This window comes from Hyaena hyaena, unplaced genomic scaffold, assembly GCF_003009895.1.
Source record: "Hyaena hyaena isolate Hyena2069 unplaced genomic scaffold, ASM300989v1 scaffold_956, whole genome shotgun sequence".
Taxonomy (NCBI): Eukaryota; Metazoa; Chordata; class Mammalia; order Carnivora; family Hyaenidae; genus Hyaena; species Hyaena hyaena.
The window spans coordinates 540,498-564,748 of NW_024081590.1; the positions used below are offsets into that span (position 1 = coordinate 540,498).

At 33.7% G+C, this 24,251-nt stretch overlaps 1 protein-coding gene across 1 annotated transcript in view; it reads left to right on the plus strand.

The window, feature by feature from the left end:
• ZC2HC1A (zinc finger C2HC-type containing 1A) overlaps nucleotides 1–24,251 on the plus strand; it is a 50,678-nt gene that overhangs the window by 22,746 nt on the left and 3,681 nt on the right. The window contains exons 6-8 of the mRNA XM_039221186.1: nucleotides 6,002–6,101; nucleotides 6,742–6,841; nucleotides 20,735–20,842. Coding sequence (XP_039077117.1) covers nucleotides 6,002–6,101; nucleotides 6,742–6,841; nucleotides 20,735–20,842 — 308 coding nt within the window. The remainder of the gene's footprint in view (nucleotides 1–6,001; nucleotides 6,102–6,741; nucleotides 6,842–20,734; nucleotides 20,843–24,251) is intronic.

Consider the following 24,251-nt stretch of genomic DNA (forward strand, 5'->3'; position numbering starts at 1 on the left):
CGAGTCTTGGTCTTAGGTTCAGGAGGTCAAGCCCCATGTTGGACTCTGCTCTGGGAGTAGAACCTACTTAAGGAAAAATAAATACAAGATTTCTCTCAGAATGTACTATAACTTCTGAAAATTATTTGTTTTCAAAATATCACATTTGTCTTCCTTCTTTATATGTCTACATAGGTAGCTTTACTCTAACATGTATGTAAAATATCAGTCTATTTTCTTGTCCTTCTTTTCCATTTCAAATTTCTCCTTCCATCTGTTACCCTCACAATTCTTCCTATGCAGTTATGATTCACAGCCTAGAAAACAGATCTTTTATTTTCACTTCTCTCCTCTCCCTGCTAGTACTGTAAATTTAGCAGACAGTAAATAATCATGAAATTCATTTTGTTTGTTACTTAGGAATAAACTATTGGATTAAAAGATGCCATTACAATGGGGAGTCTTCTTGAGAAGATACATATTGAAGTTCTGTTAATATTATTAAAAATAGAACATTTCATTATTATTATCATCATGTGGGGAAAAAACAGCCAAGAAAATTCATTTTGAAGAATTTCCAGAACATATGTCTTAACAACATTTATCTTTTACTTAAAATACTTAAGATTATTAATATGATTTTTTTCTTTAATCATAACAATCAGAAAAAGAAATAGAAATAGAATAGACTGAACGTGTTCCAACAACCTGGAGCCAAATGATTATAAGTGTAAAATCTAGTTCCCACATTAAACTGTATCAATTCTGATTCTATGCCCAGTCCTAAATAGTCATTTCAATGTCACCCCATATTTTCTCATCTTTATTCATTCAAGAAATATTTATTGAGTTCCCTCTCTGAACCAGACACTTTATCAGGTACCTGGTCCTCATTAGTAAACTAAATAGAATACTTTCCCTAAAGATGCCTAAAATGAATTCTTATCATATTTAGTAACTATAATCTGGCCTAATTACAGCCAGCTCACTTTTTGACTGTGATCTGATCAAAATAATGAATAAAATACAATGAAGATCAATTTCTAATAGGTAAAAACAAGAAGCTTTCCCAGTTAGTTAAATTTCCATCTTTCTTCTTCATTAGGAATTTTAGCAAATTCTGCGGTGGCATTCAACTTACTTATTTATGTATTTATTTAATAATGTTTATTTTTGAGAGAGAGAGCATGAGCAGATGAGGGGCAGAGAGAGAGAAAGAGACACAGAATCCGAAGCAGGCTTCTCTGCACAGAGCCCGATATGGGGTTGGAACTCATGAACTGCAAGATGCTTAACTTACTGAGCCACCCAGGTGCCTGATCAGGCACTATGCCCGATCTTCCCCACCCTCCATAATCTAAACCTTCCATCCCTCCCAATCAGCTTAGTTCCCTACATGCTGTAAAATCTACCCCAATTTGGGTAGATTGGTTTCCTCCACATTTGCATCTATAAAATGGGGATAATATGTACCTTGTAACAGTTATCAAGAGCATTCAATGCAATAATGCCTATAGCTGTAGTTTCTTCTTTGACTCATAGTTTATCCAATGTGAGTCATTTACTTCCAGATCTTTGGTGTTCCTCTAGATGTTTATTGCTGTTTTTTGGAGTTTTTTTGAGTTAATTCTCTTATCGTCTGAGAACATATGTGGTAAGATTTTTATCTTACTGAGATTTGTTTTATTGCCTAGCATGTGGTCTCTTTGGTGAATGTTTCAACAGTCTTTCAGCTATGATTGTGACTTTTTCAGTATCATTAATTTGCCAGTTTTTGCTTCAAATATTTTGAATCCTGACAGCTTCAAACTGTTGGTTGAAGTATTTAGGCATTTACAGTCAATATATTTATTGATATGTTTGTGGTGAAGTCAGCCATGTTGCTGTTTGTTTTCTATTTTTGTCTTTTTAAAAATATTTTTTAAAGTTTGTTTATTTATTTATTTATTTAGAGAGAGAGACAGAGAGTGCCAGCAAGGGAGGACAGAAAGAGAGAGGGAGAGAGAGAGAATCCCAAGCAGGCTCAGTTCAAAGCCTGGTGCAAGGCTTGAACCCACAAACTGTGAGATCATGACCTGAGCCAAAACCAAGAGTTAGATGCTTAAACTACAGAGCCACCCAGGTGCCCCCCACCCCCCGCTTTTTTTTTTTAATTCTTCTGGTACTTCTTCCTTGCCTCTTTTGTCTTAGTAAAAGACATTTTATTTTCCCTATTGGCTTTTAAGCTATAAATCTTCATATTTTTAAATGGTTACTCTAAGAATAACAAAATACATTTTTAACTTATCTATATCTATGGATATTTTCATATACTTCTCACCAGTCTTAGTGTTATTGTTATATATATGTAACTCTATAACCTTATAAGCCTATCGATATTTCTGATATGTGCTGTATTACAGTGTTATACTTACACTTCTAAAAGTCATCTGTCTTTTAAAGAAATTAGGAAAAGAAAATAAAGTCATTTATATACATATATACACAAATAATTGTTGACTCACGCATATATTTTGTTTTCCTTCTGCCGCCGCCACCTCCTCGCATACATATGTGTTTAACTTACATATTACTTACTCACATATTATCATTTTCAGATTTCTTCTTGTAATCTCAGTTGCCATATTATGTCATTTTCTTTCAACCTGAAGAAGCTTCTTGAGCCTTCCAAGAGTGCACATGTACTAGCAAGGAATTTTTGGTTTCACTTTTCTGAAAGAATGCCTGTATTTTGGCTTCAATTCTCTGTTGAGATTCTCTGTGTACTCATTCACTATTACCTTATTTTCCTTTCGTTCTTGTATATATATTCCTTTACTTCTTGAACGTATTTGTAAGTAACTGTTTTGAAGGTCTTTTTAACTGCTAAATTTAATGCACCTGTTTCCATATAGGTCCATTTTTGTTGACTATTTTTGCCAAATAAAAATGGGTCAAGCTTTTCTCTTTCCTTTTTCCTTTTCTCTCATTGCTGCCCCTTTCCCTTCCCTGCTCCTGTTCCTTTCCTGCAGTTACATCCAGAATACACGGTTACCAGTTTTCGAGAACTACTTGTAGATGGTTTCCAGTTTCTTAGAAATCTTTTTGTTTTATATTATGTATCTAATTATTGTGATATCATGTGATATTAATAGATATGTTCTTGTTTTTTCATTTATGGCTTCAATTATGTACATAATTATTATTGATCATTTGGTGCTTATTGCCCTTAAAAATTATTCATGACAGATGTTAATGTGAAGAGCCTTTTTATTTGTTTCTTACATATATCTAAGACTACTGCCACTCTGAAAGGCACTTTAAATTATTGGCTTTAGTTTGCCTGACCACCTTGTAATGCAGATTTATACAGCAAATCCATATGATGGCCAGACTTGTTATAATCTCAAAAGGTGTTGGCCAGCAGTTTTTTTTTTCTTTTTATCTGTCATCCTGTGCTTATAAAGTGATTTTTTTATACTTTCCAGAGCATTTTTACTTTTTAGTTGAAAGGTCAATCCAAATAGTGCCTTCTATTTTATCAAAAATGTATGCCTTCTGTTTTTTAAGCTCTTTCCAATTTCAAGAAAAAGTCTTTATAAATAAACATAAATATTTCACTAAAGAAATTTATATTTGTGATCTATGTAAAAAAACACAAAATAATAAAATTACAAGTGCATATTTAATGGAGAGAAATATGTATTAAATATAACTGTATAAAAATAAAGTGGTTTTGTTTTTTTGTTTTTCTGATGACTGAAATGGATTTATATAAAATGATTGATAGCTAGAGTCATCCTGAAAACTTTTATTATACTGGTGGAATTTCACCCAGCCATAGAATAGAGGAAATACAGTTCAGTAAGGAAGAAGTCAGATTACCTAGGTCAGAGGAACAGCAAGTTACTGAGAGGCAGGTCAATACATTTTAAACATGGCATTCAGAATAGTATGAGGCTTCAGTAAAGAAACTAACTTGACTAGTTTCAGTCAAAAGTAATAGGAAATGTTATAGGAGATAAATAAGATTAGGCTAGATTCTGGATATCTCAGACAAAACCTTGACAAAAAAATTGGGTGAAACAGTAGGAGGCTTAATATAGAGAGGGGGGAAAAACAAAGCACCTTTTGAAATAAATATTTTTTTCTAGTTGTAAACCATTAATTTTTAATATGTACATAAAAATAGTTAGTCCTCAGTATGTAATGGTACCAGGGCTCTTCCCACCAGTGTCCAGTCTAAAGATGTGACTTCTCTGTATGTCATATGCTGTACCAGCTCCATTTGTCTATGCTAATTGTTTTGTTCTTTTTTTGGTAGCTCACAGAATATGAGTGGCTCACCAATCCTGTTTCTTAATTCAATTTTATTGAGCCTATTTTTAGTAGACATGCCTCATATTTTAACAGGTCTTTGTTAGGGCTTGTTTTCCATATTGTTGTTAGCTTTAAAATCTTTCCTAATGCCTTCACTGGTATTTTAGTGGGAGAGACTGATATTAATCAGATGCCCTTTTAAAAACCGGAAACACCTCTTAGGTTTTGAGAGAAACAGTATCTTTATATGACTTAACTCCAAAGGGTCCTTGTCATTTGTTCATTTGAGAGACAGTTATTAAAGGTTTTTCAGGTGTCAAGTACTTAAAAAATTTTAGTCTCTTGCATAGTAGTGCCAAATGTGTGTGTGTGTGTGTGTGTGTGTGTGTGTATGTGTGTGTGTTTGGCAGGGGGGAGGAAAGAGAAACCTCCTTTTATCAAGATTTATTTTCCTTAAAACGTCGCATACTAAATTTTGAAGGGTGTAATGTTTGACTTTAAAATTTATGTTTAGCCAGCAGTTTTTAGTAGCAGTACTTCTTAATTTTTATACTGATTGTTATAAAATATCATTTGATTTTTCTTTTTGATTTTTGAAAATTAGGTTTAAAACTAGTTTTTCGTGTGAAGTCCTAAGCAGTCTAAATATGCATTGGGCTAAATCTCAAGTATAGTAACCACTTTATAGTTGAAGCATAGAGCTAGAACTGAAGTGCCATGAGTCTTATTAATTCCTGTTCTATGATTAAGTTGGGGTGTTACTTTGGGCAAGTTCATTTCATTATATTGGAGCAGGTGGTCAATAAGATACTTTAATATTCAATAACAGCAAAATTTGGCTCAGGTAAGAGACAGTAAAATAAAATATCTCTCTAGAGAGTGGAGAAAAAAATAAGTACCCTATCTTTTCTCAGTCCATATTCTATTCATCTAATGTCTGGTGAGCATAGTGAAGCCAAATTAGCTCTTTCTCTTTACATTCAGGAAATCCATAAAGCAACTATTGTTAAAACTTATCCAGGGGCACCTGGCTGGCTTAGTCGGTTAAGCGTCCGACTTTCGCTTAGGTCATGATCTCGCGGTTCGTGGGTTTGAGCCCCGTGTCGGGCTCTGTGCTGACTGCCAGCTCAGAGCCTGGAGCCTGTTTCAGTCTGTGACTCCCTCTCTCTCTGACCCTCCCCTGCTCACGCTGTCTCTCTCTCTCTCTCCTAGAAATAAATAAAAAACATCAAAAAAAAAAAAAACTTATCCAAACTTATTTGCATTCTTACAAGTTATTATCAGTAGGAAATATGGCTGAATTTTGTATATGAAATCTAAAACCATGCCCAGGAACATGTAACAATTTTGACCTTTAAAGCTGCACTATGAAGTGAGCATCATAGGATGTTTCCAAGTTTTTCTATTAATACTTGCTTGGCTTTTAAAATCTTAACAGCGAAGAAATTTTTTCCATCTGGCCATTTTTCCCCCCCTGTTAACTGAGCAGAGCATAGCTGCTCTTAGTTTATTTCAGCAGTGGAACATCTGAGCCAAACTTTTAGTTTAGTATTTGGGGAAACCTCTCTCTGAGATGATGTATTATAATCTATATATTCTCAATTTGGGGAATTCAGTAGCTAATAAAAATTTGCTCATTTAAGGGTATGGGAACTTTTGAAATGCTCGTTTACAGTCTATAATCAAAAAATGTTGATAAAATATTTTATTTTCATTATTTTAGTATAAGCCGCCTGCACTTAAAAAGTCAAGTTCTCCTGGAACTGTATCACCAGGATCTTCACGATTACCACAGCCAAGTGGCACTAGCAAAACTGTTGTAGGTAATGAGCTCAATAAAATAATTTGGTTGTGGGTTTTTTTGTTGTTTTGTTTTTTGTTTTGTTTTGGTAGAGATGGAATTGAAGAGAGTGTTCTGTTCTGGATTATTAAAATAGATTTATAATTTGGAAGAGATGTGGAGGATAAGTAATTCTTTCTGGGTAAAAATAAAGTCACTTTCAAAAACTTCTACTTAGGATGTTTTGTAGTACATTTTTTTTCTACCTTAAATATCTGGCCTTAATATTTTTACTGGTATATAACCTGTCAGAGTTGTTAACCAAATTTCTTTTCTTGATTCTTTAACCACAGTATTTTTCTCTCATTTCTATATATACTGCTCTAAACTTGACAGTTATCTTAATAAACACGTGTTTAATGGTTTAATGAAGATATTGATTAACTGTAGTATACCTTTATATGTAAATTGTAATAAAGAAATGTGGACATTGTAAATGAAGGATGCTCTATGTTCTCTGAAATTTCATTTGAAAAAAACATTTTTTAGTTGATAACTTGTTTTGATTTATTGCCACAAAGATTTATCACCACTAAAGCATCGTTTTGCTTGTCAGATTACCCGTTTCATGTGATTTTTCTTTTTCAGTCTGTTGTTAAAATTAGTACCTTTTTTATTATAAGGTGTGCCTTCAGGTAAAGTGCCCTCAGTTAGCAGCTCTTTGGGAAACAAACTTCAGACCTTATCTCCATCCCATAAAGGGATAGCAGCTCCTCATGTAGGGTAAGTCTGTTTGAATTTAATTGATTAGTGGTGTGTGTGTGTGTGTGTACACATATATATGTATATAAATAATGCTAACGTTTTATTTTGTTTAGGTAATTGGTTTTTTTATTAGCCTTGATTTTCTTTCTAAATTTCATTTGTCTTTTAACATATTGCTGGTCAGGGACACATACACTACTGTTCAGTGTCTAAAATATCCATTTTGGAAAAAATTCTAGTGGACTATGTCAAGAGCCCAAAAACACATTGATATTTTCAGTTGAATAATTTTACTTCTGGGAATCTAGTCTAAAGAAATCATTAGAAATACAGAAGATTTTTGTAATAACCAATTTTTATTAAAAATTATGTATCAGGCACTGTGCTAGATGTTTTTCACATATTTTTATTAAAACCACTCCACCATAGGATGAGGGGATCAGAGAAGCAAAGTAATGTGCTCGAAGCCACACAGCTATTAAGAAGTGAAAGCAGGATACCAGTTGGAGTCTGGGAAAAATGAAATCAAACCACCTAAATTTCTAGCTTTGTTTGAATAGAAAATTACAAAAAGTAGGCATATTATGCAACCATAAAATGTATATAAATTTTAAGGAGATGATTCTACTGTTACAGGAGAAGAATGTAGGACATAAGCTCCATGTATACTATGATAGAAGCTATAAAAATGTATGTAGACAAAATATGCTGAAATGTTAACAGTGGATGATTATTTTCTATTTATTTAATACTTTTAAAATACGTTTTATCTTTCTACAGTTTTATATACATGGGCTTTAAGAAAGTAGCATAATTAAGCTCTCCTCAGTTATTTTAATGTGGGAAAATTCTGTTGGTAACACCAGAGATGTTAAAAATCCTCCTATCTCAGTAGAAACTTGTTTCTCCTTCCATTTGGATAAATCAGAAAATCAAGGTTACCATGTAATCATTAGAATGAGAGCTTATGTCTATACAGACACTAGTGAAGTTGATTTAGGAAATATAACACACATATTTTCAGATATGGGTTATCACCTTTGTTTTAATGTAGGAAACATATATAGGGTTATCTATAAAGTAAAAATAACTGTCTTTTCCCCCCTAATTTGGACTACATATAAAACACAAAATCTAAAATAAGTTAATGTAAGTATCATTATAGAAAAAGAAAAAGTCAGCTAACAAGATCTGATTAGTTAAATGTATTTTATTCTTTTTGTTATGCTTCCAGAAAGAAGACACAGGCTATCCTTAAGAAAGAGACAGGTTATCAGTAGAACAGCTATTTAAAAGTAGAAAGTTCTCATCTTTTGGTTGTAAAAAATGATTTATTATAGTTTTTTTAGTTTCTCTATTGAGTTCACTCATACTTTTTAATTAAAGTGTAGACAGGAATACATATATATGTTTTAACTTTCACAAAGCCTCTTTACAATATCACAGGAATGCCTTTCATGTTGTGTTATAGTTTTATTTACAGTTGTCTATGAATTAAAAGCTGATATTTTTTAGTGCCTTTCCTCACTACAGGTAATTTTATCAGTTGGCAATATTGAGTTGTCCTGACACCCTACCCTGTATTCTTAAGGGCATGTTAAGCTGGCTGGTGTAATGAAAAGGGGCACTGACTTTGGATTAGAAGATCAAGCTTCTAGATTCTACTTTGCCACTAAATAGCCATATGACTTTATGCATACCTCCTCTGTCCCACTCAACTGATCTAAGAAAATCTGATCAACATTTATATAATCCCTAGGAGAAAATGCGTTTTTACTAACAAGCCAAGACTTTGAGCAAAGTAATTTTATAAATTATGCAGTGCTTACAATGCCATGAAGATTTAAAATTTCGGATTGTCTCACATGGTATGTCTCACTGTCAAACATAACTGTGTAAATCTCAGTTGTTCATTTTATATATAGTCCTTACATCTTAGAAGAATGTTTCCAACTTCTGCCAAGAGCTTTGGTGTTTGCTTGTGGCCAGTATATTACCATAATAACTGGAACGTTACTATATTAAGTAGAACCATTCATGACTATTTGTGTAGTGGCAGAGTTCAGTGTTTTTATTTTTTGGAATTATTAAGTGTATTCTTATTTATTAATTATATTGATAACGTATTTTTCCTTTGCTAGATTGTAAGCTCTCTAATAGGCCAAAGCTCCATGTATCTGCCTTGCTTACAAATGTAACTATAAAATGTAGTATAATGCCTGGCATATAGACCCATAGTAAATAAAAACAAAAAAAATGAAATAAATTAAATCTCTCATTTGTTAACCTATTGGCACATTATAGATCATAGTTCTAATACTATTGGGGTAATTACTTGAAGTTTGTATAGCAGTCATTATTTCCATTGACAAAGATTCAAGATTGAGTAACGGTAGAATTAAGACCTCTGGTTAGCTGTAATGTTCAAGAAATTGAACACTTTCTGAGGTTAATGAAACAGTCATTTCAGTAGCTTGGGGTTGTTTAAATAAGCCTTGTGTATATAATCTTGATTGCAAGCAGCTTTAGTCGTGCATAACAGTGATGTGTAATATTTAGTGTTTACTGCAGAAAAATTTATCATGAAAAATTCTCATATTTGGTAATTAACTTCTAGATAACTTGTGGGTCAGCCAATTTTATCAGATTTCTTTTAAAGCAAAAAATACCCTCAATGGTATTATGCTAAGTGAAATAGGCAGAGAAAGACAGATACCATATGTATTCACTCATATGTGGAACAAGAGAAACTTAACAGAGGACCATAAGGGAAGTGAAGGGGGGAAAATAGTTAAGGAGAAGAAGGGAGACAAAGGGTTGATGGGGGGTTGGGGAGAAGAGAAAATGGGTGATGAGCATGGAGGAGGGCACTAGTTGGGATGAGCACTGGGTATTATATGGAAACCAATTTGACAATAAACTATATATTTTTTTAAAACGATGAATTAGGGGCGCCTGGTTGGCTCAGTCAGTTAAGTGTCCAACTTCGGCTCAGGTCATGATCTCACGGTTCGTGGGTTAGAGCCCTGCATCGGGCTTTGTGCTGACAGCCAGCTCAGAGCCTGGAGCCTGTTTCAGATTCTGTATCTCCCTCTCTCTCTGATCCTACCCTGCTCATGCTGTCTGTCTGTCTGTCTCTCAGAAATAAATAAAACATTAAAAAAATTTTTTAATAAAAATTTTAAAAAATTTAAAAAGATGAATTAAAAAAATACTCTCAATGGAAAAATGTTTCTTTATTGTGAAAGATGACTATCTTTAATCCCAGGAAATTTTAGAAGTATGATGAAACGCAAAGCTTTTAAATAAATATTGCCACATATGAATTGTGTCACAGAATTTACATAGTCATGCCTTGAGGTTTGTGCTTTCATAGTGCTAATTACCAGCTTAAATGGATATTTTAGCTGAAAATTTTCAATAGTTAAAATAATCAAATATCGGGGCGCCTAGGTGGCTCAGTCAGTTAGGTATCCGGCTTCGGCTTAGGTCATGATCTCATGGTTCGTGGGTTCCAGCGCCGAGTCAGGCTCTGTGCTGACAGCTAGCCCAGAGCCTGGAGCCTGTTTCGGATTCTGTGTCTCCCTTTCTATCTAACCCTTCCCTGCTCACGCTGTCTCTCTCTCTCTCAGAAATGAATTTTAAAAAAATCAAATATCAGCGATTTACTTCTGTTCAGTTTCTGTGAAAAACAGACATTTACTTTGGAGATAGGCTATTATAGATGAAGTGAAACTAGAGCAACAGAATGCATATAAGGAGCATTTCTTAATAAACTGAATTTGGTTTCTTGTACTTTAATTGTATTGATAAAAGTAAGAAACTGATAACTGATTTTTAAGTACATTTTTGTAGAAGTGGAAATAGGCCTTTCTCAAAAGCCATACTTTTTATATGTATGAACTGATTTTGTGTAGAACCCTGTTTAAATTTTTAAGAACTTCTGTCATTTATTATTAATCAAACATGCCTTAAAAAAAAACTAGAATTGCAGAGTTTGGCTTCTTATATGGACAACAATGATTGAGGCTATTGGTTTAGGGAAGCTAACTTTGCCATATGTATAGGATTTGATGAGTTTAGGATCAAAAATAGAAGTATAACACTTCAAAACTTTGAGTGCCTCAGAACATCATAACTTTTGTGGTCTGCAAAGACACAAAATGCAAACTGGTAATTTTTTTCCCAATATTCTTTCAGATGTCACTTTTTTATTATACCTACTCTGCTTACTGTAGTCTAAAAGACTGAGTGGTTTACATGTTTCTTGGGTAATTCACTCTCATGATATCAACAATAAACAAGGACCTTCCCAAGGTCAGGGTTTATTTCAAATTAAAACCTATTTCAATAGGTTGATATCATTGCCAAATATTTCTTAAAATGTGAATTCATACTCAGCTATGAATATTTTGAAAGCTTGCCAAAGTATTATTCCTTTTTAGGTACCCTACTTATATTGTGGCAGTTATATGCAACTACAGTTAGTAATTTTTAATTAAAAAGTCCTGTTCAAGGGGCGCCTGGGTGGCTTAGTTGGTTAAGCGTCCGACTTTCGCTTAGGTCATGATCTCACGGTTCGTGAGTTCGAGCCCCGCATCGGGCTCTGTGCTGAGAGAGAGCTCCAGCTCAGAGCCTGGAGCCTGTTTCAGTCTGTGACTCCCTCTCTCTCTGACCCTCCCCTGCTCACGCTGTCTCTCTCTCTCCTAGAAATAAACATAAAAAAAAAAAAAAAAAGAAGTGGGAAATAGAAAGATTAGCCCAGAATGGAAAATGGGGTGTGCGGGCCTACAGAGATGAGGGGCGAATAGTGCAAGGTGGAGCAAAAGTAAGTGGGACAGTGTACTCAGATCATTGAATTCTGGTTGCACTGAGCAACGGGGGTGAGGAGTTGAAGCAGAAATAGGAATTAGGACTGAAGAGCTTCCGGAATACGGGGGGCTCAGTCAGTCAAGCGTCTGACTCTGGATCTCAGCTCACATCATGATCTCATTGTTCATGAGATCGTGCCTCACACCGGGCTCTGTGCTGACAGTGCAGTCAGCTTGGGATTTTCTTTCCTTCTCTCTGCCCCTCTCTTGCTCATATGCACTCTTTCAAAATAAATACGTAAACTTAAAAAAAAAAAAAAAAAAGACTGGAGAGCTTTCTAAGTCATGCCCAAAAGGATTTAATTTTGATAGTGAGGCTAGTTAGGAGAAAATGCCTTGATCCNAAAAAAAAAAAAAAAAGTCCTGTTCAAAATTACAATTTATTTTCTGTAGAAGTATAATATTAGTTTGACAAAAAGTAACATATTTGTTTGGGATTATAAGCAATGTAGTGATATCCATCATAACCCGTTAATATATGATAAAGCTTTCACTGAAATATATAGTAAAAATCATCACTGAAATCTACTTTTCATTTAGATTTCAAAATCTTAAAATACTAGCATCCTCTGATATATGGAATTTTTATATGTTAGAACAGGTAGTCTTCTTGAACTATGGCCTGAGAGCCAAATCCTGCCCTACAACTGTGTTATTGGAACATGGCCACACCATGTATTATGTATTGTATTGTCTGAGGCAGCTTTCATGCTACAGCAGTGCAGATGGGTATATGTGACAAAGATAGCATAGCCGATAAGACTTAAAATACTTACTGTCTGGCCCTTCATAGGAAAAGTTTGCCATTCTCTGTTTTAGAATAAGTAAATTATCATAGGAATTGGACATTTATAATTTGAAGATAGGATCTTAAGATTTATTCCCAAAGATAGAACTTTTTTTTTTTTTTTTTTTGTCATGTGGAGAATTTGGAAACTTTGATTATAGATTAGAGGTCCATGGAACCAAAGGATTTTTTTTTAACTTTTATTAATCCAACACATGTCTGTGCTTGAATTGAAAGAACAGTGAGAGATTAAAAATATAGTTTCATGTTGACTCTGACCAAATCTAGGTGCCAATTTAAGGGCATATCCTTGAATTTCATATGGAATTGAAATCATGTTATGTGTATCAGATGCTTGGTCTGCACCAGGTGTATGTGATGTGAGTATGCTTAGTTGACTTCAAAATGCGGTCTACTGTTTTCCTTAGCAATAGCAAGACTATTTCTGCTACTGAGTGGATTTGTTTCTTTCTGTCTTAATTTCTTTGAGCCCTTGAGTATATAATTGACATTACCAGTTGGAACCCTTAAAAGAAAAATGATAGAAGTACTATAAAAACACTGATATTGATAGTTCCATATGGATTACTATCAGATTGAAATTATATTGCTCAAACTTTGCAAATAGTCTAAAAATACTTAATAGATTATTTGTTTTAATTTCCCCAAATGTATTCTCCAAGTAACCCCAGATGTATAAATTCAATGTTAACATCATTAAAGGTGAATTTTTTAATAGCTTGAAATACCTAATGCCCCTGAGGTCAGAACAAAACATTAGACACCCACTTCCTGGTTCCTAAACTCATTTTATTTGCTTCCTTAAGTCAGTTACTGATGATTTGCATGACCAAGAAGGATAAAGAGAAGAAACTTCAACTAAAGAGCAATCTATTGGGGTGAAGCCTTTAAATTCCTTTTGAAAACATGTTACTACTTGTGCAAAGATTTTAATTTCTTTCCAAATATCCCTTCATCTTGTTGCTGCTTTGACTTATCTTTAGTTCTGTTGGAGGTTGAGAAACGGGATGGAGGGATGTGTGAAGAGAGAAGTGTTCATGCTCAGTAAAATAAATACGCAGATGGTACATGAGAAATCATCTGTTATATCTTATGATCTGGGTTAGTGTACGGAAAGATTTAACTATTTGAAAGGTCTTCTTTCATAAATGAATAATTTTTAAGTTTATACAATAACTCCACTGTTGATTTTTTTTAAGGTTTTAATTTTTTATATTGAGAGAGAGAGAAACTCCCAAAGACTCAAATGTTGTCAGCACAGAACCAACACTGGGCTTGAATTCACGAACCATGAAATCATGACCTGAGCCAAAATCAAGAGTCGGATGCTTAACCAACTGAGCCACCCAGGTGCTCCCAGTGTTTTATTGCATGGCCAAAAAATTATATGTAATCGAGATTTTATATGTAAAAATATATTCAAATATATAAAATTTACATATAAATAGATTCATACAAAAACTATATTTACCTTATAAAGTACATACAATATATATATAAATTTTCATGTATGATGTGTATATAATCTTGATTATATTATTAGAATTTATAAAGTTTTTGTTTGCTTATACCTTGATAACATAGTGTAACGTTATCAAATTATACAAGAACATAAGTTTAAGTGGATTGAGTTTAGGAATAACATTTATTGGGGCACCTGGGTGGCTCAGTTGGATAAGTGTCCAACTCTTGATTTTGCCTCAGGTCATGATCTCATGGTTCATGGGATCAAGCCCTATGTCAGGTTTTGCACTGATAGTGCAGAACATGCTTGGGATTTTTTTCTCTCCCTCTCTCTGTGCCTTTCTCTGTGTTCGTTCGTTCTCTCTCTTTCTCCCCCCAAAATAAATAAATAAACTTAAAAAAAGAATAACATTTACTGACATTTAGCCAAAGTAATATTTGAATTGTGTCTTTGTGTATATATGTATATACATATACATAGGTAGATAGGTCAACTGAGTTAAAATTTATGACACAGGTATATGGGCCACAAAACAAACCATCATTGGAAACTGCCATTCAATTAGATTTTCAAAATCTGAAAATACAGCTTAATTCTTATGTATGAAAAATCTATAATACATTAGATTATTACCTTTAGATTTGTATTAGATTTTATATATCTCCTTTCTCAAATTGAACTTTGTTGTGTCATATGTAAGATTTGAATAGTTCTTACCATATGTGTTTTAAAATGTAGAAATCTGTTTTAAAAATGTTTTAAAAGTTTAAAATTAAAATTTACTTAATTTGAGTAATTTTTGAGGAAGCAAATAAGATCTTTGATTCCTTATTCCAAAAACACAGATATCTTTTGCAAAATAACCACTATTTATAACAGTAAAGTTTTGATAGCTGTTGAGCAAAGAAAAATCTGATTTTTACTAAATTTTTACTGACATTCACTAAATAGTAAAATTTCTAATAATCTTTTACAAATGAAACCTATCTAATTTTAATCTCAAACATTTTAATGAAGGCATTTTTTAAGAAGCTTTTTGAGTATAGTTGACACACAGTGTTACATTAGTGTCAGGTATACAACATAGTGATTCAACTGCTGTATATGTTATGCTGTGCTCACTACAGGTGTAGCTACCATCTGTCACCCTTCAACACTGTTCTAATAGCACTGACTATATTCCTGAAGCTGTGCCTTTTATTCCTGTAACTGACTCATTCCATAACTAGCAGCCTGTATCTCCACTCCCTTCACGCATTTGCCCTTTTCCCCACCTCCAACCCCTCTGGCAACCATTAGTTCTTCTCTGTGTTTATAGGTTTGATTCTGCTCTTTGTGTGTTTATTCATTTGATTTTTAGACTTTACATATAAGTAAAATCGTATGGTGTTTGTCTTTCTTAGTCTGACTTATTTCATTTAGCATAATACACTCTAGGTCCATCTGTGTTGTCTCAAATGGCACAGGCCTATCCTTTTTATGGCTGGGTAATATTTCTACTTGAACATGTATGTGTGTGTGTGCATGTACACCACATTTTTGAAGGCATTTTTTAAAAACTTGAGAGTGTTTCAAATAATGTGATATAAACACCTAATATTAGCACCACCACCCACAAAATATTAATAACAATGTTTACAGCTAAATATCTGCTATGTATAAGCAACATAAAATTGACATAAAAAAACATAAAAATGAATAAAATGTGTCCTTCTCTAGAGGCCCTTATAATCAAGAGCAATGGACAGATTCTTTTTAGACACTAAATCGGTACCAACAAGTATCAGGTCTGTTTCATTTACCAGAATATCCCCAGAATGTAACATAGTGCCTGATACATAGTAGGTACTCAGGATTTGTAGTCAGTGAGTAAGTGGAAGAATAAGTGGAGTAAACAAGAATCTCTTAAAAAGAGTATCCTTTTTCAGTTAACGAACAGTGATGTGTTGTTCAGTAGTCCTTTAAAATAGTTTGCCTCCTTTCCTAATTTAATTTTCCCTGCTCTCTACAACAAATGGATATTATGCAGGATTTAAGTATTTGGTGATAGTATGTAGGATTTAATTATTTGGTTGATATAAAACAATATTTCAGTAAACCTGCAGTTTTCCCTATTTTCCTCCAGATGGAGCTCCTTTATACTTTTGGTTAAAAAAATTAGAAAACTTCAGATGGCATGGCCACTTAACATTTCTACATGTGATATTTCAGAATTGTTGTCCATTTTTCCCCTAGATTATGCTTTACGTTTCTCTTTATAAATTTTAGAAATACTCGTTTTTTGTTAGAAAGTCAGATGGGGCAAAAATACATATATATTATTTATTTGATTCCTTTATATTTGGAATTTAAAAATGTAGAGGAAATTATAATAAAGAAGAAAAAACAACTTACTATGAAATCAGGAAAGGGGAAAATTAGATTATTTGTGAACTCCATTAGAACAAACATCAGGTCAGTCTTACTACCAGAATAATAACTTTTCTAGCTCTACAAGTTTTATTTGAAATGGTCATTGTCCTTCTTAAGTTGACTTATTGATTCCATTGCCCTAGTATGTAAAAATGTGGCATTTTTTGGATGTTCATCAATGGCAGTATGGCCTGCCTAGTCTGATTTTCCATATCTAATAGTGGACTTTGTATGAACTGAGGATTTTTTTTTTGATAGTCCTTACCCCGGCAGTCTGATAATTAAGAGCTTGGTGGGCAGATTTCTGATGAACAAGAATAATGTTAAAATATTTTTTTAATATAAAGAAATAAACAGTAGCAATCTCCTTATGGGTACACCTTTATATATTTTAATAGTAAGATGGACATGTTAGGCCCTCCACTTCGAACTGGAAGACATGTGCAAAGGTTGTATGACAGTGATACAAAATCAGACAATGCCATCAAAAGACATGAGTTATTACCCATTTACAAGTAAGTATATGTAACTCAGTTTGGTTATTCTTTTTCAGATATTTCTTAAAGGCTTTATATAATTGAATATTATAAACTTATACAATCCTATACTTAAATAATCTTACTTTAATCATTTGTAAACCTTGAAGTGCTAAATAATCTTCTAGGATTTAAAATATTGATGTTAGATGAGCATTTCTATTCTCAATAAAGCTGGTCTTAGCATGCATTTATTTCCATCAGATTTTAACTTTTAGAGGGTTGATATATCAGTCACCTTCAATAATTGTTTTTTTCTTTTGAAGCTTTCTTTTAGGAGTAATGTTTTTAAAAAGTATGGGAGATATTATGTCATACATAATGTGTAGTAATATTGCTGTATTATTTTTTAGTTAAGCAATAACAAACTATTATAAAAAGAAAAAAAATTTTAGAAAACATTCAGTCCAGGGATTCTCAGTCTTTTGGTTACATGGTTACAAACAACACATAAAACTGGGAAAGGATAAAATACTGCCAGGGGGAGAGAGACACTCCCCTCTCTATACTGGCCTAGAAAGCTGAGAAGAACAGCAAATGGCAATGGCAGTCACCTTGGAATTCTTCCATGTGGGTCTTCAGGGTTTTCTAGTTTGGGCTCCAACTCTAAGGCTAGCCCTCTCATTTTATTTTTAAAAAAAATTTTTAATGTTTTTTTTTTTTTTTTTTTATTTCTAGGAGAGAGAGAGAGAGACAGTGTGAGCAGGGGAGGGTCAGAGAGAGAGGGAGTCACAGACTGAAACAGGCTCCAGGCTCTGAGCTGACAGTCAGCACAGAGCCCGACGCGGGGCCGAACCCAAGAACCGCAAGATCGTGACTCAAGCTAAAGTCGGACGCTTAACTGACTAAGCCACCCAGGCGCCCCAAGCCCTCTCATTTTAAAATGATGAGATTAGAGTCTGATAAATTACTTATTGAAGTCAGAAAATATATTATTCATCACAGTTCACTTACTTTTAAACCAATGCCTGCTACAGCATTCTCTTACCATGTAAGAATAAATTTAACTAAATATAAAGTAAAGATGGGAGAAGTCTTTACGATATTAGCAGCAACTATGTGTTATTTTTAAGTAGTTAGTGATCAGTTCTAGAAGGAAGAATTTGTGCCCTGAGCCATTTTTCTTAGTACTGCTGTTGCTCTCTATTTGCTCTGAAGTGTATCTCAAAGAAACACTGACTGGCGGCAAGGCAGAGTAAGTATAATTCGAAAATTAAACCTTCTTTTATTATTGTTTGATCTAGATCAGGCAGATTATAGATACAGAATAAGAGTAGCAATTTTCAAACTCTGGCCAGGAGCAAAAATGCGCTGACCATGTGAGACGAGGACTGCATGTTTTAAGTACTAATCAGACCGTTCTTCCCAACCTCCTAAGAATGGTTCTTGATACTCAGATTCCACTTCTTAGAAGATGTTACTAAAACCACATGGTTGGTATTTGATAATGATGATTCTTGTTGATAATCTTATTTTTCTCTAATTTTAAAACAATTTTCTAATTATTTGAATAACTTCATTGATACGTTGAGGTTAGTGTGTATATCCATAGGTATGTTTGCATTATCTGTCTATCTCATGTACATAATATAAGAAAATGACTGGATTTCTAGCAAGACTTTCTTTTAGAACCAAAAAAACTAAAATGTCCCTCCTGTTTCTCTTCTGACTCTCACTGGAGGAATTGCCATTGTTTGGCAATTATTTTTTAGATATAAAATTCCTGAAAAGGTACTGTAGCAGTTCTACAACATCTCTAGCAGGGCTGGCTGTGTAAGAGTATAGCATGCCTCATGGTTAGACTGTCCGTGGCCATTTGAAGGGTCCAGGGTAACCCACTCATACACCAAGGTGATTCTTGTCAAAGTTTAGAAATAATTTTTTTTTAATAGTTTGGATGTTTTTGTTTGTGTTTTGTTTTGTTTTGTTTTGTTTTGTTTTTGAGAGAGAGAGTGACTAAGAGCAGGGTAGGGGCGAAGAGAGAAGGAGATAGAATCCCAAGCAGGCTCACACTGTCAGCACAGACTTGACTCAGGGCTCAAACTCAAGAACGGCAAATCATGATGTGGATTGAAGTGAGACAGACATTTAACTAACTGAACCACCCAGGCGCCCCAGTTTTAGAAATAATTAAAAGTAACTATTGAAAGCAGCCTCTTTTTGAATGACAGCATTGCATATTGATAGAAGATTTGTAACACAACCCATTTAAATTGAAGTTCAAATACTGTGGCCATATAATAGCTTTGCAGCTTACTTAATTTCTCTTGAGTATGAATTTCTTCAACTTTAAAACGGGAATAATATCTTCTGAGATTTCTGTGGAGATTAAATAAAGAGAAGTATGTATAGTACCTGGCATCATATTTGACATTTGAAGAACAGTAGATGTCACAATATCTACATCTATTTTGGAGGTAGCTAATTTAGAGACTCTACAACTTTGCTCTTTTAAGGAGGAAGAATTTCAGCCATAGTTTTAAGAACTTACCATCTAAAGGAATTTTTAAATGTATTCTGCTTGTTCATATAACGCAACGTTGCATATCTCTGAAAAGAGTTGAAATCTGTGGGGCACCTGGGTGGCTTAGTTGGTTGGGCGTCCGACTTTCACTTAGGTCATGATCTCGCGGTTCGTGGGTTCGAGCCCCGCATCGGGCTCTGTGCTGACTGCCAGCTCAGAGCCTGGAGCCTGTTTCAATCTGTGACTCCCTCTCTCTCTGACCCTCCCCTGCTCAAGCTGTCTCTCTCTCTCTCCTAGAAGTAAATAAAAATACTTAAAAAAAAAAAAGAGTTGAAATCTGTAAAGAGGGGGAAGGAATTAGCTCTTTATTTAACATCTGTTTGACAACACATTTGAATGTGTCACCTTGGTTAAGTTACTTAACCACTCTGCCTCATGAATTGCCTCATTTCTAAAATGGGGTTATTAATACTGTTTACTCCATTGGAGTATTATGAGGATTAAGTAAGTTTATATATAAAGGCAAGTAGAAATCTAGCTGTACCAAATGTGGTAAGTTCATTTTGTATATGTTAACTAGTAATAACATAGCCATAGTAGTAATAAAATAGTAGTATCATCATCAGCTATTCTGAATGTTAATATAAATTGCAGCTGGCATCTCATAACTTTTTATAAGAAAACTGATGATAGTCAATTTTAGAAATGAGGGAACTTGAACTCACATTGCCTGCTACTGCCACATTAGTCAGTAGCAGTTTGGATTTGAATCCAGATTCATCTGGATCCCAAATCCTATACTTTAACCATTGTATTGCCATTCAGTCATCTAAGCTTTCGTTGATTTCTGAAGGTTCATAAAGGGAATTCAGTAGTGATCCAACCAGAACTCCTCTACTGATACCAGATAGCCCAGGATGTGTAGTTGACAAGGTTAAATTTTAAAAGGGAAAATTATATTAACCCACTTATTTTAGTTGCTATTTCCAAGAACAGACTTCTATTAATTGAAAATTATGTAAGCGGTTAGCTAATATTTCTTGTTGTTTAACCACATTTCATAATGTGTAACATATTATTAACAGTTATTCATAGGCATTTAACAAGAAATATATATATATGTTTTTTTAGTTGATTTTATGTACCAAATGGATAATGTTAGTAAATGCAAAGTGCTTTGGATTATCCTTAGCTTTAACCATTATTTTCAGATTTAAAATAATTACTTGGATATTAATCTTTTAAATTCACCTCCCTACAGCTTCAAATTATTTTTATAATCATGCAAATGAGCAATATGAGAAATAAATCCTTGTTATTCTATAGCTTCTCATTATGTCATCTCTTTCTTTTAGAACTAACATCAAACCTCGAAATTCCACACCACCTAGTTTGGCACGAAATCCCGCCTCAGGTGTACTTACAAACAAAAGAAAAACATATACTGAGAGCTACATAGCCAGGTATGTTTAGCTCTGAGATTCTAAGAACTTAAATAAAAATGAATATATATATAGTTTTTTAAGGACCAAATACAAAAATAAATATCAGGCTATTAATAGAAAATCTAATTTTTCCTTTACTGTTAATGATTTAATTTGGTTTTTAAGTTGTACACTAAAGAAATAGTTTGGGCATATATGATAGTTTCCTATACCTTATAGTTGTTAGTGTTTTAAATGCTCAAAGGTAATCTGTTCAGTTCAACTGGATTTATTGGTATTTTATATCTTAATTTTAAGTGCGACGTGGTTATTTTTACCTCACCGAATTGAGTCATAGACCCTTTAAACCACTGGTATTGTAATTTTCAGTAGCATTTTAATTCATTTAAATTCCCTTGCTGAGGTTGTGATTATCCATTTACTTCCCTTTCTTATCTGTCACATTGTATGTACAACTTTGACATTCACTCTATTTGTAAGCATATAATGAAATCCTTCCAGTTATAGATATTAGATATATGTATACGTGTGTGTAGGTACATACACATATATATATCCATCTCAACTTATTCCAGAAAGCTTTAAGGCAATATATAGAGATCCATGTTGAGATACAATATTGTATAAAAATGAAAGAAAAGGAAAAAGAAAAATGAAAAAAGATAAAGAAGGGAGTGAAGTTACTCCACAAAATGTGTGTCATATAACCCTGTATATAGGCTAGCGCTTCGCCATAAATTGGGGTCTAAATTTTGCAGCAGCCAGAGTACAGGAGAAGAGAAGAGTAATTAGATGATTGGTGGTATATTTAAAAAAACAAAAATCATTTTTCTTTGAAAGAACAACTAGTCCTGAAGCCTCAGAAATCGGCCTGTGAATTCTTATAAAAGAGGAACTGCATAATTTAATGGATAACTTTTTTCCCCAGCTTTATTGAGGAGTAATTGCTATATATCACTGGATAAGTTTAAGGCATACCGCATGATGGTTTTGTTTTACGTACATTCTGAAATGATCACCATAATAAGTTCGGTTAACATCTGTCTTCTCATACAGATAGAAGGAAAAAAGTAAAAAAAAAACAAACAAATTTCATCTTGTATTGAGAACTTTAAGGATTTACTCACTTAAAAACGTTTGTATATGTCATACTGTTTGCTATAGTCAACATGTTGTACATTACATCCCTAGTATTTATCATATTTCTCTTATAACTGCAAGTTTGTATCTTTTGACCACCTTCCTCTAATTTATCCTCCCCATCCAGTGGATAACTTAATTAACATCTCTACTGTAAATATGGTAATGAATTTCATAGGATGTTTTCTTAAGATGCCCTCGGTGCAGACCTGTAACATGAATTCACTGAAAATTATTGTGATATGTATGTATTATATATAGGTACATATGTTGTCTGCTATAACATGTACAGCTATCCATTATTCAGATTTAATCCAGGATTAGATTTTCAAATATCTAAGATCCTAGCTGTCAATCTTGGTTGTTACCATTCAGAAGAAAGCACGTGTGGAACTTACTAAAAATGAACATGTCCACATCCCTCGCAGAGATTTTGATTTCTTTGGTTTTGATTTTTCAAGTTTTAAGAGTGATGCTTATACATAACATGGGATGAGAGCCATAGAGGAATAGGTGAATCCTACCTCTCCAGCTAGATTATTTAATAAATATTGTTTGTCTCAGCTGAGGTTTTGATGCATGTTAAGTAGTAAAGAAGTGAACTTGGTGTTTCTTGGATTCCTGACGTGTGGCTGTACTATGTTGTGTAAGTATGGAGCCATGTGTTTTGAATCCATCCTGAGTATAAAGCTAACATTCCCTTATAAAATGGAAAGCTTAATAAATACATGTACCTGAATAAAAAGATCATTTTATCTTTCTAAAGAGGTAGACAGAAGAAGTGTCAACAGTCAGGGGTACAAATCACATTAAAAATGAGTTTGGGTTCTTTTTTTGTTTTTGTTTTGTTTTTCTTTCTTTTTAAATGGTTGATATGTGATAGGAAGCCCTGAACCTTGTTCACTTGACTTACTACCTACCCGGATGGAATAATTACAACCATAATAGATGAAGAAATCTCAGAGATTTCTTTTTCTGGAAATATGATAGACTACATTTTCTGGATGGCTCTTCTACCCAGAACACCTAGAAATGCTACACAAAATATGCTTTTGAATATATATAGCTTAGCTCTCAGAAAAGTAAGGGAAACTTCCACAGGTAAGTAAATAAAGGAAACCAGAGGTCAGATTGGTAAATTAACCCTGACGCTGCACTTACATTTGAGGTTTTGACTGATCTTTCTACTTAAAGGTTTGAGTTTTAATGTTATTGTGGGAGAGAGGAGTTAGTTTGTTAGACTTCTACAAAGTGGAGCTTTAGAAACTCAGCTTTCCCTTCCCCTCTCCTCATGCCTCTTCTCTAATCCAGGACTCTTGAAATGCTCATCAGGAGGCTCAGCTAGACATAATCACATGATAATATATGACATTTGGCATTGGGATTATTTACAAGAAATAGGGAATGATGGCAAGCAGTGTCAGGTGTGTCTCTTCCCTGGAAATCCTTGCCCCCATCCTGAAGTGGTCTTTGACCGTCCAAGTGACAGGTTAGGTGTGAGAGAACAAGATCTTACAGTTGGGTGTAGGATCAGTTTAATTGGAAATTCGGTATCCCCAAAGGAAACAAGTTTCTCACGTAACAGTCCAGAGGCATAGCTTTCAGTTTGTCCTGAGGGATGTCTAGTGTCAGTGGACTGCGTATAAACTCTGTTGCCTGGAGCACAGCTGGCATCCCACCTTTTTAAAGGTTTTCCTTAAGGAAGGCTGCGGAGTTATCCCAGTGTCAGATGTGTCTACAGAAACAAAGAGTTCTTCACCTTATGCTATGTTATATGTTATACTAAAATAGAAATGATTATAGCTGACATTCTTGTGACATTTCTGCTTTTAAAGAAAATTATGTCACCATTAAAAAGGAAGATTGATACAGAATTCTATTAAATACATTTTGTTGATTTAATGACATTCCCTTCTCTAATTTCTAAGTGTTTTTTTAATCAAGAGTAAGTGGTGAATTTTATTGAATATCACATATGTATATATAACTAGTATTTTAAATCCTTTAATCTGTTTATGTGATAAATCGTATTAATATACTTCATACTGTTAAATCAGTCCTATTTTCTGAAATAAATCTCAAGTTTCCATAACTGCATGTTTGTGGATTGCATTTGCTAAAATTCTTAGAGATGTTTAAGTGTATTTCCAAGGTAAAATTGGTTATCATTTTATAGTATTAGTCTGAGTTTCAAGGTTATACTGACCTTTGAAAAGAAATTGCAGAATGTTGTTTGTCACCTCCCTCTTTTGGAAAAATTTAGTAGAATTTACCATGTAAAACTATC